Source organism: Leuresthes tenuis, unplaced genomic scaffold, assembly GCF_036924035.1.
Source record: "Leuresthes tenuis unplaced genomic scaffold, fLeuTen1.0.hap1 SCAF_16, whole genome shotgun sequence".
NCBI classification, from domain to species: domain Eukaryota; kingdom Metazoa; phylum Chordata; class Actinopteri; order Atheriniformes; family Atherinopsidae; genus Leuresthes; species Leuresthes tenuis.
The window spans coordinates 3,999,651-4,017,962 of NW_027325370.1; the positions used below are offsets into that span (position 1 = coordinate 3,999,651).

General features: G+C 40.8%; 2 protein-coding genes across 3 annotated transcripts; both read left to right on the forward strand.

Annotated features, from left to right (window-relative positions):
* The first annotated feature begins 263 nt into the window (after positions 1 to 263).
* Positions 264 to 3,475, forward strand: LOC140271166 (glucose-induced degradation protein 8-B homolog). The gene is made up of 5 exons (XM_072366270.1): positions 264 to 351; positions 717 to 846; positions 964 to 1,160; positions 1,293 to 1,490; positions 2,029 to 3,475. Exons 2-5 carry the CDS (start codon positions 729 to 731, stop codon positions 2,200 to 2,202), a joined length of 687 nt encoding a protein of 228 aa, XP_072222371.1. The 5' UTR covers positions 264 to 351; positions 717 to 728; the 3' UTR covers positions 2,203 to 3,475.
* Positions 3,476 to 3,909: 434 nt separating this feature from the next.
* slc17a9b (solute carrier family 17 member 9b) lies at positions 3,910 to 17,908 on the forward strand. Of its 2 annotated transcripts, XM_072366268.1 has the most exons (14): positions 3,910 to 4,432; positions 5,015 to 5,212; positions 5,887 to 6,026; positions 6,689 to 6,788; positions 6,939 to 7,069; positions 7,180 to 7,276; positions 7,873 to 7,969; positions 8,274 to 8,361; positions 8,451 to 8,485; positions 8,652 to 8,767; positions 10,104 to 10,159; positions 10,272 to 10,301; positions 10,659 to 10,805; positions 17,793 to 17,908. In XM_072366268.1, exons 1-14 carry the CDS (start codon positions 4,299 to 4,301, stop codon positions 17,891 to 17,893), a joined length of 1,470 nt encoding a protein of 489 aa, XP_072222369.1. In that variant the 5' UTR covers positions 3,910 to 4,298; the 3' UTR covers positions 17,894 to 17,908. The 2 variants fall into 2 exon arrangements, with proteins under 2 accessions (XP_072222369.1, XP_072222370.1); XM_072366269.1 differs by lacking the exon at positions 17,793 to 17,908 and having other exon boundaries at positions 3,965 to 4,432; positions 10,659 to 14,097.
* The last annotated feature ends 404 nt before the right edge of the window (positions 17,909 to 18,312 follow it).

Consider the following 18,312-nt stretch of genomic DNA (forward strand, 5'->3'; position numbering starts at 1 on the left):
TATGCCAATGCCTAGTATTGTTTCTGGCTGGAGAGGGAAGTTTGCAATATTTTCATACTTTCGTCAAGTGAAAGTTTGAATAAAAAACCTGCTTGAAATTTATCATTTTTACATCGTTGGATTGCTGTTCTTGCCATTGGAAACTTATGCGGGTCCATTGCTGGTTACGCATTCTATGTAGATTTACTGCAATGCTATGCCTTAGAGTCACTGTAGGGGGCAGCAGTGTGCACGCACCATGTTGTAACTGGTACCGGAAATAAGTCATAGCAAAAAGAAGAAGAAGAAGAAAGAGGCTCGCCCTCTGTTAGCTAGCTAGCTACTATTGGAAAGTAGCGACATAATATTCAGGTATTGTTAATAAATAAGCTATTACATTGGCATGACGCGGTGTATTAAGATAAACGGAGAAAAATAAGATATAATACAAATTGTTTCGCTCGCTTGTATCCGAAATCAATCCACCGAATGGCGGAAGTCGCCTCTGTTTTGATTCGTGCTGATGAAAGTCAGGCTTCGATGTTGTGCTTTTTATCATAGGCCCACACTATTGTTATTTAGTATGGACGGTATCGGGTAGCTTACAGACCACAGAGCTAACAACTGAATAATCAATTATTATCGTTGTGTATTTGTCTTTACTGCTCAGACAATATGTTCAGCGTCCAAAATGTCCTCCTTTCAACTCTTAACATGACCCTCCTGTACCCCTCCAGGAGATTATCATAATGAGTTATGCAGAGAAGCCGGAGGACGTAACGAGGGAGGAGTGGATCGATAAACTCAACAACGTCCACATTCAGAGAGCTGATATGAACAGACTCATCATGAACTACCTGGTTACAGGTGAAGTACTTCTTGATACACATTGTTTTCATATGTCTATGAAGATCAAATGTGCAGATACCTGTGTTTTTTTTACTGTGGCTTGGACAGGAGTTTATTGTATTCTTTGTTCAACAGAGGGTTTCAAGGAGGCAGCGGAGAAGTTCAGGATGGAGTCTGGAATAGAGCCAAGTGTGGACTTGGACTCCTTAGATGAAAGAATTAAAATCAGAGAGATGATACTGAAGGGACAGATCCAGGATGCCATCGCTCTAATCAACAGTCTGCACCCAGAACTGCTGGATACAAACCGTTACCTCTACTTCCACTTACAGGTAAAATTGAACAGAGCAGGCAGTTCAGCTTGACATTGTCTGATATGCTTTTTTTTGTTTTTGTGTTGTGTGTCACGTTACTTCTGTTAATTTCATTCACCATTTCACACATGACATTTTTGTGTTCTGCAGCAGCAGCATCTAATCGAGCTGATTCGTTTGCGGGAGACCGAAGCTGCCCTTGAGTTTGCCCAGTCACAGTTAGCAGAGCAGGGAGAGGAGAGCCGTGAATGTCTTACAGAGATGGAGAGGACACTGGCCCTGCTGGCATTTGACAACCCGGAGGACTCTCCCTTTGGAGATCTGCTCAATATGATGCAGAGACAAAAGGTAGAGTCGGAGCAGATTAAGAATGTACATACTTGTCTTCCCTTTCATTACAAACTGTACATCCCACATGGCATAGATTGGTCTCTCTTATACTCGGGTCTTTATTGCAAACAAAATCTTAATGCTTTATTAGCTAAAGATTATAATAGCATGACAAGAAAAATATTTACCTTCATACCACATAGTGTCATAAACAAGAACATCATAAACAATAATAATAATGCAGAATAATGTTATTGTGGGGCCATGTGTTTTTGTTATGGCCATGTATGTTCTAATCTTGACTAAACTGGTAATGTGACCCATTGCCTTCACAAGACAGATTTTAGACAAGCCTTTCAACATTGTTATCTTTTAATGTTTGTAAAATCAAACAATGATTTCTGACAAATTCACTGAAGGGTACATCTCTAAAAATCATGTCTCCTCGACAGTTACAGTACGAGTTTCCCACATTAGGATCTGTTAGCATGCCGTTAGGAGGAGCACTTAGCATGTGAAACATTCCATAAAAACATTAAAGTGCTTTGTCTTTCAGGTGTGGAGTGAAGTGAATCAGTGTGTGCTCGACTATGAGAACAGAGAGTCAACTCCCAAGCTTGCTAAGCTTCTGAAACTTCTGCTGTGGGCTCAAAATGAACTCGACCAAAAGAAAGTGAAGTATCCCAAAATGACTGACCTCAGCAAGGGAACCATCGAAGACCCAAAATGAGGACTCAGTGAAAAAGTACAACCGCATTACAAAATGGACACATTTCCTTTGTGTATTTATAACCCAACAAACCTGACTCATTTAGAGTACAACCTTTTCTTTTTTGTAAGGGTTGCTTTTTGATACTTTAATAACTCAGAATGTGCAGACAACTGGATTGACTGTGTTTGAAAATGGCTTCTCACACTAAAAAAACATGCAGACCATCATTTCACTTGGAATTAGAATTTACATATACGTTTATGTAAAGTCAGCATGTTTCACATAGATTAGTTTTTCTGTCTGTTGGCAGGGAAAGTTGTTGGCTTTGAAGGATGTGAATAAAGCCTAAATTAGGCTGACGCTCTCTGCATGTGACCACTTAAAGAGGGAGGGTGTGATCAGGGAAAATTGTTGGCTCAGCATACACTGCTTCAAATGAACATATTCCTAAAAGAAAAGTTACACATCCCAAGTGGTTGGCTTTCAGCTGGTACTCTTTTGTGGCATCAATAGTCAAAGCAGGTAATTTGGGGTGTTTCAAGCTGTTTTGACTTTGTAATTTAGATTTAGCTTTAGATTAATGATGCATTGTTGCTTGAGACATTTTCTGATGATGTCGACAAAGACCAGAGCAAATTCTCATTCATGCCAATTGTAATAGCAGCAATTGGTGGGATTTTACAGCATACCTTGACTGTAAGCTTAAGAGCAGATATTTAAAGATGTGAATGAGTAGTTATGCTCACAGGTATGGAGGCACAATTACAGATAGATTATTTACATTTGTAGCATTTGTCAACCTTTGATGTGCTTTCTTTTTTATTTTGCCAGTATATTATTTTGCAATAAAAGCAAATCTTAAATTGAGCATGTCACGTGGGACTTGATGTGCTATAACTGGAAATGGTGGTATCACAGACACTTTGTTAAAAGTAACATTTATTACTTTCATCTTTTTTTAAGTATTGTACATTGTTTGACTGTATTGTTTATTTCACATACAAACAAATAAATACAAAATATAGATTACAAAAAAAGAAATGTATCAAAAAGAAGTGGGTGTAATAAAAACCTTTATGAACTTATATATAAAAGTATACAAGAAGTAAAATATTCATTGTACTTTGGTCATTTACTAAAGCAAATATGAAATTGGATAAAAGACATACAGAAAGTCGGGCCAAATGTCAAATGAACTCTATACTTAATAATGATCTGCTGTGGATTTTGATCAAGTCGAATATCTTGACAAAAGAATATGCTTATAATAAAGATACTGAAACAGGAGAATGCAGTAAGACATCTTGTTACTTTGTTGCAGACAATTCCAACCTGTTGTTTGTGAGTTTAATCATTCATTCTGGTGCCTTAAAAGAAACTGGATGACACTAATCACATTGTAAATATACAATCCAAATTTTCGCTTTTGGATTTCTTTGTGCCTGCAAATTTAGCCTTTTATGACACAGATGCTACCTGGAAATAGAAGCTAACCCACGTTGTGGTGGTCTTTTAGTATTACATAAGGATTCCCTGCTATTTGAAGCAGCCAGAGGCTGATTCTACCCCTTTGGCACTGCGCATATCTGTGTCCCACAGTAGCTGCGCTCCTCGTGGACCACCGCGTCAAAACTGGCGTGTGGAAGCCAGCAGAGTGGGCGCCCACATCCCAGCGTTGTGACTTCTTTATTGCACCGTCACGGTTGGGAGGCACCTCTAACGTTCCGGATGATACTCTAACGGCTGAAGCAGCTGACTGTGCGGCCAAAGCCGGGTTGAATCACTTCCTGATTAACCCTAGCGACCAAAGGAAGAAGTGCTTTCTGCCCAGAGGAGGAGGAGGCTGAGGAGAAAAACTGACACGTGGATTATTCCTTTCGGGGCATCAGGAAAAAACAGATTCCCTCCTCCTGCCTATTTCCGCGACCATCGCCTGTGTCACCGAGTGTCCAGCCTCAGTGGTAAAGGAACTGAACATCGAAATCCTGTGATGTGACCGCGGGATCATTCCGATTTGTTTCATCTACACGTTTACTTTTCTCTCTGACGGCCCAGAAAGACTGAAAGTAAATAGCCGGAGCTGTTGAGAAGAGGCTGCCGTCTCCACGCGTTGAATGGCAGTTATTCAAAAATATGGCAAGAACTATAATCCAGATTTGGTCTGCCACAAGGAAAACCATCCGTCGGACAAGATCGGAGTCCCTGGATATCATAAGAAGTGGCCTGAACACCACACCAACTGGTCGAGGTACGCTTTCAAACATCAACGTGACATTAATTGAACTGCAATGACTGTTTGACGTCGCATCTGATCTGTTAGATTTCCTAAGAGGCTCCCAGAATGACATTGGTCACTTTTAACCCCGATCAATATTGATGCATGACATCAACCCTTGATCTTTTAACCTCCAGGATCAGAGCCATTCGTTCTCCTCAGCGCCTCCGCATCTGGTGGTGAAATGACACGTTTCATATTTGGATTTTTTTAGTCCTCTAGCTTTAAGTTGCAGTTTCAGCGTCACAGAGGACAAACGCATGTAAAGAAGGAAGTGAGTCTCTCTGCCTTAATGGAAGTTTGATAACATAAAACGCCAGTAGGTTATTATATTACACCGTTGCATTTTGGGCTTGTGGCATTTAATTCCTGTATACCATAAGTGCCCACGTGCTTCCAGCTGTTCCAGCTCCTGTTGTTTACTAAAGGGGCTTTTATCACCACCCCCACTTAGATAAGACATACCCTTTCAAATGGCTGGAAGTCCAAAGTTTACCTGCAAGCTTTTGGGATGTTCAGGCTAATACAACTCATCCCCCCCCCCATCCTGTGCAGGCCCGTGGCGAGGGTATGGACGGTGGTGTTACTATTTGGGACGTGTCTCCTCTACTGTGCCAGAGTGGCAATGCCCATCTGTGCCGTGAGCATGGCAGAGAAGTTCAGCTGGAGCAAGAGGGAGTCTGGCATGGTGCTGGGCAGCTTCTTCTGGGGATACTGCTTCACCCAGGTGTTTGGAGGCTACGTCAGTGACAGGTGAGAAACGCCGCAGTCGTGCTGAGGTAGCAGCAGCCTTTTGTGTACACAAATGGGCTGTTAGTGCTCGAGCCGTCAGCTTTATGATGACACCAGTCCTCAGTGGACACCTGTCTCAGCATCCTGCTGGACATGTGTGTATTGTGTCATTAGATAGAAATTTCACTGACAGTGATGCAAACAAGCTCAGTAGTGTTTGGTTAGTCTGGAGAGATAATGGAGCAAATAAAGTCTCTCTGTGTTAACATGTTAACTGTAGGCAAACATTTCCATTAAGAGACAAGCTGCCCCAGTGTTTGGAGAGTTTCATTAACTCTAGAAATGAAACTGTTAAAAAAATTAAAAAATAAAATTGTTAGTCATCACTCAAATGGTATTTTTTGTCTGGACTATTCAGTGTTTTTTTTTTAATTTTATTTGTTTTTACCAGGAATCTTTCTAAGATTCAGTTACTAGTTTACAAAAAAGACCCAGACCAGGTAGCATTCTATCCAACATACTTGTATAATTATACAGCATGATATGCAAAACACTCAAAAAAACAACCACATTCCCTCTTCAGCACGTTCACCACAAAAAAATGCAGCATTCCCAGTTATCGAAGGGATCATACTTGAACCATATCTTACTTGGAGTAATGATAGATTTTCTATTTGTGTGTCTTCTGTGAACAGAGTGGGAGGGGAGAAGGTCCTCCTGCTGTCTGCAGCTGCCTGGGGGTCAATGACAGCCTTCACTCCCATCCTGGCCCACCTCTGCTCTCAGCCCATCTTCTCCATGACACTTGCCCGTTTCCTCATGGGCCTGTTGCAAGGTGAGAGGCGAGGTGTGCTTTGATGAGTCATCACTTGAAACTAACTCAGTGAGGTGACAGATACGGACACGTTAAGCAGTTCTCACAAAGATTTCTACTTACGAGTACCACGCCTGGTGATTCCTGCACCGTGCATTCATACATGGTATGATAAGAATGCACTCACGCATTCATTTGCATAAGGTGTGATGTCATGGACAGTGCACGGTGTTTGTCAGGGTATGACTGTGCTACGCCATTTGTTTATTGATTAAAAACTAAAAACCAACAAGTGATCTAACCTGTCGACATGAATGCTTTTAAAGCTTCAAGTGTGACCAAAGCAGGAAATTCCAGATTCATGTAGCTCTTATCCATTGCTAACAGCTGTTTCTCTGTAGTCCAGTTTAAATGTAGATTTGTTAATCCAATTAATGACTTGCTGCTGGTTGCTGCTATAAAAGACAACATGTTTAGTATGTGGCACAGACATCTTTACACTGATGGATGTAGATTAGCGGGCTTATAAAAGCGGTTCTTTAGATTTGCTTGGCAGCAAGAATTTGTTCTAAAACCAATAATGGCCTCCACAGTTATGGATGTCTCAAACTGCTTTATGTTGCCTTATTTTTACCCAAAGTGTATTTCTCCTTTAATTTTTCGTGGCTGTGTCCTAATTTTAGGAGTTCATTACCCTTCGCTTGCAAGTCTGTGCTCACAAAAGGTGGTGGAGAGTGAAAGAGGCTTCCTCATGAGCACTGTGGGTAGTGGCTCCTACCTCGGGTGAGTTAAATGAGTTACTTTTTATTCCCTGTTAGCATTTAGGAATAGAGACCTTTTCCATCTGTATCCAGATGTGTCTGAGCTGTGTTTACTATGCTGAAACATCTTGTAACAACAGTGGGAAAATGTGTCTTGACTCTTTTCTTCCAGCACACTGGTGATTGGAGGAGCCGGATCCCTCATGCTGGATTTGTACGGCTGGGAGAGTGTTTTCTATGTCTCTGGCCTCCTGTCAGTTATGTGGGCCTACTGCATGTGGAAATATCTACTCAAAGGAGAAGGCAAGTGGAACGCAGTATCTGTGCCATCATTTCACGCTCCTATATTGCACCTGCTTATTTGCCTAATTGGCGTCAGTGTGCTCATGTGCCTGTGTCGGTCTGCCTCTCAGGTCCTATAATCACACTGGAGTCCCTGGGCAGTGGGGGGACCCAGTCGAAAATTACCAAAAGACATTGGCTACGGCTCCTAAAACAACCTGCCGTCTGGTAAGATGATGATAAAGCCTGTATGCATGAGAATAAATCTGCATGCTAAGTGTATGGTTTCCATCTCAACAAAGGATACAGTAAAAGTTTTTGCTATTTATTTAGTAATTTAATTGGCTCAATATACAAAAAAAAAAATCAATTGTAATGTTGAAATACATGAAACATGTTTTGGTCCTTCAGATGCTGTTTGCAGACCCAACTTTTAGAATATGAAGCTGTAGAGGGTCACATGATTAGATGCTGCTGTTGTTCTTTTACATTTCTAATGCATCCCTCCAGTCGACACATGTCCTGAAATGCAACTGATATGCTTCATCTTCAGTGGCAGGGAGAGCTTCTGTGGTCTTATTAATCTTATTAATCGGTCTGTTAATTTGATGGTTGTGGGTTTAGAATGTAAATATACCGTTGGATGAGTTCAACCTACTTGCCTTAGTGAATACATCATCTAAAAAAGGAAAACAATAGACGCCATTGAAGCACCAGAGGCTCAAGCTTCTGTCAAATCAGTAAGACAGAGTTTCAAACAAGTCTTTGATTAAATGAGCTGCAATGCACTTTTGGGTAACCGTGTCTCTCTTTTCCCTGATCAGCGCTGTGATAGTGACGCACCTTTGCACAGCGAGCACTTTCTTCACTCTTTTGTCATGGCTGCCAACATTCTTTAAAGACACCTTCCCTGATGCCAAGGTAACTGTGCTATCTTCTCATCCTCCTTTCAGCGTCAGGGTTGGAAGAAAAATGATTAAAGCAAAACAGAGGCTCAAATCAAGAAATGCCAAACCTTTACCGAAGGATTCCCTCCTCTCAAAATCATGTTTTTATCCCTTTAAACCAATACAAAGTCTTAGCTTGAGTACACTGACTTAAATCTGGGAAAAGATGTCACTAGATAGTTGTTTCACCTTAATCTTCTTGAGAGGGAAATGCTCTTGTTGAAAGTCGGAGATTCACTTGTATACGAGGAAAGCTAGAAAATGTGATGTTCCTCCAGGGCTGGGTGTTCAATGTCATTCCTTGGTTGGTGGCCATACCCTCATCTCTCTTCAGTGGATGCCTGTCTGACCACCTCATTGGTCAAGGTAGGCGATCTGATGATCTTATGTCGAAGTTATTTTGAAGCGTATGTTACTGATGACACAGCTGCACATTTCTGCGTTGATCCCCTCAGGTTTCGATACAGCCTCCGTGAGGAAGTTCATGCAGGTACCGTGTTTGATTTTGTCTCATTAATCTGCCTAATTTTACAAGTTAAATTGTGAATTTTCTTCCTCCCTGTCCAAAGTGCACAGATTTCCTCTACTTGTGCAGAGTGGAATATGGGAAATATTGATTTATGCTTTTATTTTTGGTGCTTTCATCACTGGGATAGTTTTTCTCCATGGGCGTGTCCAGTGTGTTTACCCTCCTCCTATGCGGCAACACGACCTTCCCCTGGGCTGTAGCATTTGTGTCTGCCACCATGGGCCTCACCACCTTCAGTCACAGGTACTGGCACCACTCTGCCTTCACGTTGTATCCTCTTGCTCTGATTTACACCCTTTCACATGTAAATATGGTGTTCCTTAACAGTTAGTTTTCAGCTTTGTAGATTCCATTTTTGGGGACACTGTTTGAAAATATAACCGTCATTTCATTTTACACCCCCATAAAGCAGTTTCTCAGACATTAAAAGTGTTAAATATCCCACCACCTCTTCCACTGAACAAGTCTGTTTTATACAAAATATTATGCTGTTGAGCTCAGTCAGGGTGGACTTGGCAGGTCTCAGCTGGACATGCAGCTTAAGTCGTAGTTGGACCCACCTTGTGTCCGTGACTCCATGAAGTTCTTTGTATTTTAATGACTTGGGAACAGTTGCCACAACCAGCTTATGATGGAAAAGTTCATACCTGAAAAAACAGTTAAATAACTTTTACCTTGTTATTCTAACAAGACTAAATTATTTTCAGTATTGTTTTATCAAACATTTCTCAAAAAGAAGAACATATGATAATTTATTATCATTGCCAGTTTGAAGCTTTTCATTAGATTTGTTGATAAGAGAAATAACATCGGTGCCTTGGTTCAGCAACTTATCCCTAAAAAAATCAGAACTCCCTGAACCAAATTGTGAGGTGGGCCGGTAGGCTGATGGGAGAGCCACAGCTGAACCCAGAATTCTTTCATATTAAGCAGCTACAGAGGCTCGCTGGGGCTATCTTAGAAGATGGCTCCCGCCCACTATTTGGTGAATTTCAGCCTCTGCCATCAGGCTGCTGGTATAAAATGCCTGTTTGCAAAACAAAGAGACATAGAGGCAGCTTTGTTCCCTCAGCCATCAAAACCTTAAATAGTAATTAGGCTATTGTTGGACTGCACACTAACTTTTTAACTTCTTATTCGATTTATTTATTCTGATCTGTTTTTTATTCTGTATTGGATCTTGTGTCTTTTGATACTAACACCTTTTTGTATACTTTTTGTACTGTTGTCACGGTTATGTTCACTGTCTCTGTGTGTGTGTGTGTGTGTGTGTGTGTTAGCAGCCAACTCTTCTAACTGCAACCAAATCTACCTTCGGCTAAGACAAAAGTTACCTAACCTAACCTTATCCAAAAATGAATTAAGAATAACAAATAATGTAGAGTAGTAGGAAGTGAGAAATAGTCATTTTTTGATGAGCAACATTCTGAAATAGGGGTCCGGGGTCCATACCTGATAAGGGCTTTATGTTTCTAGGCAGGGGCAATTAATCGGTGATAACAGGCTTCACTTGTATGCTCTCAGAGTCATTTAAGCACCTTCTGTGATAAAACGGCTTATATTACCACTTCTGTTACAGCGGTGTTTCTGTAAATGTTCAAGATCTTGCTCCTTCTTGTGCTGGAGCCCTTTTTGGTAAGTCAAATTTAAAAAAAAAAAAAAAAAAAAAAAAAAAGAAAAGTTTTTTCTTAAAACCACAATTTTAACTTGATGTTACACCTTGTGTCTTTTTGCTTTGCTTTTACAGGTGTTATGAATACATGTGGCGCATTCTCAGGTGAGTGTCTGTGAATTGAGAAACGTCTGTGATTAATTTTTCAGCGGCAGTGACAGACACTATTAAATAAAATAGCTGATTCCCTTTTTGAAAAACAAAGTTTGAGATGATGTGTAGCTGTCAGGTTTGCTGCATGCATATTTCATCAAGGGAGCCTGATGAAGTTGGTATGAATAAAACAGGGAACAGAGGATGACAGTTAGTGATCCTATGAGGGACATGAAGGAATGTGACATTTTCTTTGCAGTTTTTTGCATCAGAAACAAAACTGAACTGTACCTCACATGCAACAGAGTTTGTGTGTTGCTTCTGTCTCTGTGATACCGTGCTATAATTGGTGACTGTGTTTATGTGCAGGGGTCCTAATGGTGTATTTCTCGGGGTATCTCATTGAGGCGACAGGCTCGTGGGCATCTGTGTTTGCCCTCATCACCACAGTAAACCTGCTGGGCCTCTTCATCTTCCTGGCTTTTGCTGAGGCACGCCGGGTCGATATTGACTCCAGTAAGGTCCGCCACCACAGTATTCACATCTAAAACAACAGTGGGCCCAGAGTTATTCCCCAAGGAGATGTGACTTAAGGCAATCAGCAGCTAAAACTTTAACCACATTGGATTATTATCCAATGGAAAGCAAGCACAACTGGACTAACAGCTGCAGACCACATCTGGGACTGGCTCTGTGTCGGGTTAGGGGTGTACTGCTGAAGTTACTGAAAAGCACACAGCAGAGTCTGCACAATGTTACTGAAAAGTCTTAAAGCACTGCAGCCTTGAACCGTGGAGGAACACAGCTGGAGGATGCAGTTGAATAAGATTGCAGAAGCCTACACTACCTCCAGGTTCCAGCTTGTGCTGTGGTTAAACAGGTGCAGGGGAAGCTGCTTACACTTGTCATTTGTTACAGAGCGTTTTACTTCGAACTTGAAAAGTCACAGAGATTGTTATGTGAAAGTTGTAGCATCCTGTCTGGATGAATCGTGAGAGTGAGTGCTGTGTTCGTGTCAGGAGCTCTGACAGCTGCGACTGACACAGGTGGTGTCTTCTTCTTACCCTGCGGGGATGGGGGAGGCGGGAGTGTCCAACGTCTTGTACCTGAAGTCTCTTATTAGTCCCCCCACTCACCCATCACTGAGAGAAATTTCTTAGTGACACCTCATTACCCAGCCACTAATTACTTGGCAGACACGCTAATGGCCTATATGATTTACCTTCTGTGGTCTTCATCTCCATGGTTACAAGCTCATCTTATCATTTACGAAGGGATTGCAGAAAGCTTTATGGCAGCAATGCTTTTTCGTTGTCGTGAGGAACATGTTACGCGTTGGAAGACCAAAGGTTAACAATTAATTTTTTTCTGTGTAATTGCATGCACTAGTAATACCTCACAAAATTATTTTGAGTTATTTTTATATTTTTTAGTTTCAAAATCTTCTTTTTTTTGAGAGAGAGAGAGGAGCACATTAAGTCATATCATCAAATAAGTGTTTAGTTAAGATGACATCAAATCCAATCAATGTAATGCTGTATAGAAAACCCAAATAGGCCTCGTTTTGAAGTGTTTCATCCTCCTTTATTCTTCTGTTGGAAAGAAACTTCTCAATTGTATCATCCTCATGAAAAACTGCACAGGCAGACAAGAAGGATGTCTAACATTTAATTTCTAGAGATACATCTTTACTATAGCACTTAAAACGAGCAGGACGTGCTGTGCTGTGGGGATGGAGACAGTTCGCAGCCCTTTCACGGTAGTTCCAGAGTTGGTGTCCCTTCACTGTGTCATAAGGGCAGCTTTAAACGCAGTCTCCATGTTACACGGGACACAGTGAATGTTGGGGCAGGTGAAAGAATGAAAACCAATGTTTGATGGGTTGAGTATGGTGGAGGAACTGGAATATTTTTGGCTCAATGATGCTACTACAGAGTGTTTTGCAGCTTAAAAGTAGCGGCACAATTCTGGCTGAATGTGAAAGTGAATGTTTGCATATATCAGTTGTGGCATTCAGAGCACAGTTTCACGGTTTCAATGTTCCAATTTCTGTTGAATTTAGTTGCTTACTTTTCCCTTTTAAATCTATGCATTTCTTACTTTGTGACTGAAATGAGCAGCAAAAGATTTGCTAAGTTAAATTATTGCGATGACTTGTTGTAAATTTCCCGCCTTTGTAGGATTTTTGTTGCTTCTGTGACGCTTTTTTTTGTTTACATACAAAGGCACATAGGCTTTTGTGTTCTTTACACATCTTTAACTTAGATATTTTGCAGCACAGGTTTGCTTTCTTAAATGTTTGTTACATTGCCAGCATTTACAAATGCACAAGGTAGAATCATAAGTAATAAATGATCAGTTGTAAGTAACTGGATTGAAATACACCTTTTCCTTGTGCCTTTCAGATTGAAGATAGAATTTTCTGTTCACACACTGATCAGCCACAGCATTAAAACCATCTGTCTCTTAATGTGACAGCTCTGTTCTGACAGGATATTGACAGGACGGTGTCTGGCACAGGGATGATCTGTTTGGTCCTTTGGGGCCTGGAGTTTCCAGGTGCACATATGGTGATGATTGAGTATCAGGGGAAGGTCAGTCAGGGTCTTTGTTGTGTTCAAGCCGAGCCAGAGCCGGTTTTGGTGGTGTGGCGGAGCGTTTTATTCTGGAGGAGACCTCTGCTGTCAGGCAGTGCCTTGGTTGTAGGAGAGCTTAAGTCACTGAAATGGAACCAGTTTTTAGAAAGATACTTCTGAAATGCAATATAATGTAGATGACTCATTATTCTGTTTCAGTCAAAGTAATATAACCCATTTTCATTTCTTTCATGACAGAAAATGTACAAAAACAGAACCTGTTTCAGGCTGTAAATGCTTCCTCAGGTTTGACATCAAGAATTCCTGTATTGACAGCATTTTCACTGCTTATAAACAAGCTTTACACTTTTTTTTGCGCTTTTACTGAAGCCCTCTTCTGATTTAAGTACCGAGAGCCTGTCTTGTTCGAGGTCACGACCGGCTGGCCAGGCCTGGTCCAGTGGTGTGCAGGTGTGACCGCTGCGTATCGATCTGACTGGCAGACGAGGGATGGTGTAAAAATACCCCTCAGTTTGAGCACATACTGCCAAATATACGAAGCCTGTCTTGAAGCAGAGGCGGCTCGTTGTTAAGGATCCTGCTCCTGTTGGTGTTTAAGTGCACAGATTAGGACGCTACAGCAGAATCGATGTTAAATTCTTACATTTGTTTTGTACTTTAATTGTAAATCTCTACCACATGTATTTAGTTACTCCCAAACATTGACTGTAATTCGATGGTTCTTCTCTTCACTTGTCAGTGGTTTTGATGTTGTGGCTGATGGTTGCATTAAGATATGTAAACTAAATATGATATCTACACCAAATGTCACTTTGATTCTGTGCCAATGCTTATTTTGTATAGATCATACACAAAGTGTATTTATTGACATGACAGCACTGTATAGAATGATCACACATCAGTGTTTTGGTCCAGCCTTTAGCCGTCCAGGGCAGCACATTCTTCAGATGCTTGCGTTGTCTTTGCAGATGTATATTATTTATATTTTATCATCATATTGACAATCTACAAAACTGAAACATCCAAGTGATAATTAGATGGAACTTTGTCTTGCTGTAGGTTCCTGAAAGCCTTCAGATAGTTTTTGATAAACTGTAACATATGTATGATAAGAGATACATAAATGCAAGAAGATGCAGTATTCTAGAGCTTTCAAAATGTGCTGTATTTAAAAGCAATACAATTTGAATAAAATCTATTTTGTCAACATTGGGGAGTTGTTTTCGCTCGCTGTCTTATCTGCATGTATTTTCTCCGCAGTTCCACAGAGAGGCAGCACAGCATCAAAAGAGAGGAGAGCACACGTTGCTCCAGAGCTTTCAAATACTAACATTTTCTATGATACGGACTGGAGACCTTCAGTCCGGTGGCGCAATAATAACGCAATAATAAAGTTTTTATTCAGATCATTTTCAGTTTACAGAATATATTGAGATCAAGGGACAATTTCACACAAACACTCACACTACACAAGTCAAAATATCTGTCTTATCTGGCTTATCAAGCTTATCTGGATCAGCTGCTGGACAGGTTCTGGTGCCGGGCTGTCCTGTTCACACAGCAGCTCACTACAGACCCAGAACCCAAGTCTGGGCCAGTAGGGCGTATGTGATGGCACCATATGGCAGGATGCTGTGTGCCATGTTGGCTAGCTGGCACTACCCACGTGTGAATGGCCAGACGCTAGTCAACCAAACCTGCTCCTCCTCATGGGACCGAATGGTTCAGGTTGCCATGGAGACAGGGTGGCTTGCGGCTGCCGCGTGGCGATGAAAAGAAAGGGAGGGCTCATGAGTGTGTGAAAGTAACAAGTCATTTAGAAGTCAGTGGGGTGGAGTAAGTTGGCTGTGAATTTGGCATTTGATGTACAGTTCATACAAAGACAGTCACGATGTTAAAGAGGCGGTCAGTCACTTATTGGAGTGCTCTCACTGACAGAAAATGGTGTTGTAAAAGCAGACATAATCATGATGAGTGGCCCACTATTTAATTAGCATAAATGAAACACTGAGGGAAGAGTAGAGGAGAAGGATGATTAAACCGTCCCCCAACTTGTTGGCTGGTAAAAGTAGCCCAGTAAACGCCGGTTCTATCACAGAGCCAGAGATACATGTAAATGAAATAGCCCCATTAATTAGTAATTAACATCAAGTTAATGACATTTCACTGTCGCCATCTCATCCTATGTCCTTCCTCTGTGGTGAAGGGGCTGTCTCTCGGGTCCCTGATCTGAATGCTAATTAGTGAAAAGCTAAACTGCCATATAGTTCTACCTAATAATATAGAGGCCCTCTTCTAAGACTGGTCATTGTGTGGGGAGGATTAATCACTTTGTAGTAATAGATCAGGAGGTTTCATAAGTGTAACAGTCCTTAGCGGGCTGTTACTGTACTGAAGGCCATTGACAGATTTTATGTGCTAATTGCATTGCGCCTGTTAGCCTAATGTTTTCCCTCAAGACTTAGAACCACTTTCAACACAATGACTCCAAGAAACATTTTATTCAGTGAGTATAAACCAGTTCTCTATGGCAAATCTCATTATTTTAGAGTTTTTCATTGATTGAGTTTGAACTCAGTGATGGAAACTCACATTTGTTTCGGGTCCCCTCCTGAGCGTAAAACAGCTCTGTGACAAAGGTAATTTTGCATGATTTGACTGCGATCTGGTGCATTATCTCTGTGGGGCAAGATGAAACATGAAGTTAACAATCGGCACACAGTGGTGTTCGTGCAATGAACAAGAATGTCAGTTCCAAAATGAAAGGAAATTGCATATTGATGTGTCCTGCAATGCTGCAGGTCTGTGTTCTCTTCATCATTAATTAATTTCTTCCACTTTCTAATTGTTTCCATCAGCATCTCCATCTCTCTTCTTTGTTTATTTCTTCCTTTTATTCTTTTCCACTCTTTCCAAGCTCAGTTTGATATGTAATTGACCCTTAAAGCGATCCCTTGATGCCCAAGCACATCCACCATTAGCACACCATCGCACACACACACACACTCACGCAACCTAATATGTTGATTTCTATCAATTAAACCCCTTCAGCTGTTTGCCTCCTGCAAGACATATGGCCTGTGTTACATCTAAAGAGCAAATAGAACCACCATTGAGAGGGGCATCATTTTAATGGAACCCTGAGGGACAAGGCCCACACCTGTGCAATAATAACATTAAACCATGTCCAATCCATTGGCCAGATGAGAACAGTGTTGTTTTGTGTATGTGGACGCATGACATGAGGTGTGTCATATTTCAGCCTCACCTGCAATACAAATATTTGTCTTTGCAGAATAAATTTACATCCAACTCTGCTGTTTGAGTGTTTCATTGCAATATTTTTCTCCCATACACTCCACGGTTGGATTTGAATCCTTCTTTACAGTGATGTTTAATGTTTCCAGAGCTTCAACAGCAGACTGGCAGCTCAGGCTGTTTTCAGCTTCTAATATCTGCTATTATATAAGCCAGAAAAGCAAAGAAACAACTGCACTCCATAGCTCTCCCCTGCAGTCAGTGAGAACACCTTTTTTTTCGGTTTAACAAAATAAAGGGCTGGGAGGTTCGCAGGTATTTTGTTGAAAACAGAAAAATAGATGAACAAATGTTTAGAAATATAATTCTATGAAATAAAACGGTACTGTGCCTTTGGCGGAGAGTGTCAGATACTTAGTTTTAAGACAAGAAGAGAACAAACTAAATACTCAGATGAGGCAAATATAGGAAATCTTGTCAGTTAAACCCTGAAAATTCGAAGTACTTTATCAAATATGAATGCTTTGAAATTGCCTTTGATGTTGGTAGACATATCAGTGATGGAAGGATTTATTCAAACATCCTTAGATATTTTAGTAGCCCTGCATTTTACAGCGTTTTCCATTATAACTCAATCATCTTATTGTTTGATTAATTAATTTGCCCGGTAAGGAAATAGTAAACGTCGAGTTTGCTACTTTTTTGCTGGCAAAACCAAAAATTTCTTTATTAATATGAGACAAAATATATAAACAGTCAACTATTATATTTAAAGACTTTCTGCTGTAAAATGCACATATAAGCATAACTAAACTAAACACATGTAAGCTAATTTGAACTGATTATGGGAAACAAGTATTTAAAAACAAGAGTTAAAGCACGAGTTTCCGGACTGGAGTGTAACCAGTTAGTATTAAACTGGTATATATTGATTTTATTCATTCATATAAAGTGCTACAATAACCAAAAAGAACATCTTTGAATTGAGATGTAATCTAAAAGCAAAGCTTTGCAGAATATTTGGACTGGAAATGGACTAAAACTGGTAATCAGCTGATCACACAGGTGCAAACGAAATTCTATCAGTGGCCAAAACTGCCGACTAAGTCTGTTGGTTAATAATTTCTGGTCTCTTTGGATCGTTCGTCATTTCTATAAAAGTTCAGAATCATCCTCCACTGTAAACAAGTCTGCTTAACAACAGTTGCAGGATATGTGTAAGTATCAGTCCAGAGAAAACAAAAAAGATTCAGTTATTAAAATAGTTGTTTTTCGCTTGGTACACCTACTGATAAGTCCTAATAATATGCAGCATTCTGTTTGTGCATGCACACAAGGAGGTTAAATACCCCACTCCTGCTGCCCCCTCACCCACCCCTCCACTCATCTGTTCCAGCTCTCCCCAGCTTCCCACTGCTCACATCTCCAACAACACCAGATCTCCCCTTTTTTCCCTGCTTGCTCTTTTCTAAAGTTTGGCTGTCAATCAGCAGTGGCCTCAGGCAACAGGCACTGATGAAAAGGCCCCTGAGACAAGGAGACCCAAATTAGATTTCAATAAGGATGTTGAATATTCATATCAGGGAAACATCTAAAGGTAAATGCTTTTTGATCTCCTCACACAAATATCACTTGTGTGCATTCCCAGGTCCTGGCACTCTGGTTCTACAGCATTTTCTCCCCCAGCCTGGTCCGGCCCCGGCCCCGGTCTCGGCTCTGTCTCGCTCCTCGGGGGATGCAATGGAATAATGATGACGGAGCTACAAAGGAGAAAAAGAGCCATAATGAATGTTTATACTAAAGGGACCCAATAGAAAGGGCATCCGGACTAAGTATTCAGTAATTAGTATTTAGCAGAAGTTGATCGCTGCGTATACACATTCAAATACGCGGAGACACACACATTGAGGGCAGAATCACTGAGGCATGATCACTTAGTGTGTTAACTTTAGACAGGGGATCATCCCTTGACAGCAGCAGTCAAAGCACACTTTCTCCTTTCAACATGTTTACTTTATTTTTATAATTGACTCACTTTGGGTCTCCCCCCCCACCAAATGTCAACAGAATTCATAAGACTGGTAGTTTATTATCCTGACCTTACCTGTCTTCTGTTCCTCATCTGTTCAGTACAGAATGATAATTATCATTTTAACACATTGTAAATT

Bases quoted from the DNA above. Each gene is read 5' to 3' on its own strand.
- LOC140271166 (XM_072366270.1), top strand. From the start codon at position 729: ATGAGTTATGCAGAGAAGCCGGAGGACGTAACGAGGGAGGAGTGGATC. The intron at 847-963 runs GTGAAGTACTTC...TTTGTTCAACAG, and splicing joins CATGAACTACCTGGTTACAG to AGGGTTTCAAGGAGGCAGCG. The intron at 1,161-1,292 runs GTAAAATTGAAC...TGTGTTCTGCAG, and splicing joins ACCTCTACTTCCACTTACAG to CAGCAGCATCTAATCGAGCT.
- slc17a9b (XM_072366268.1), top strand. From the start codon at position 4,299: ATGGCAGTTATTCAAAAATATGGCAAGAACTATAATCCAGATTTGGTC. The intron at 5,213-5,886 runs GTGAGAAACGCC...TTCTGTGAACAG, and splicing joins GGAGGCTACGTCAGTGACAG to AGTGGGAGGGGAGAAGGTCC. The intron at 7,970-8,273 runs GTAACTGTGCTA...ATGTTCCTCCAG, and splicing joins ACACCTTCCCTGATGCCAAG to GGCTGGGTGTTCAATGTCAT.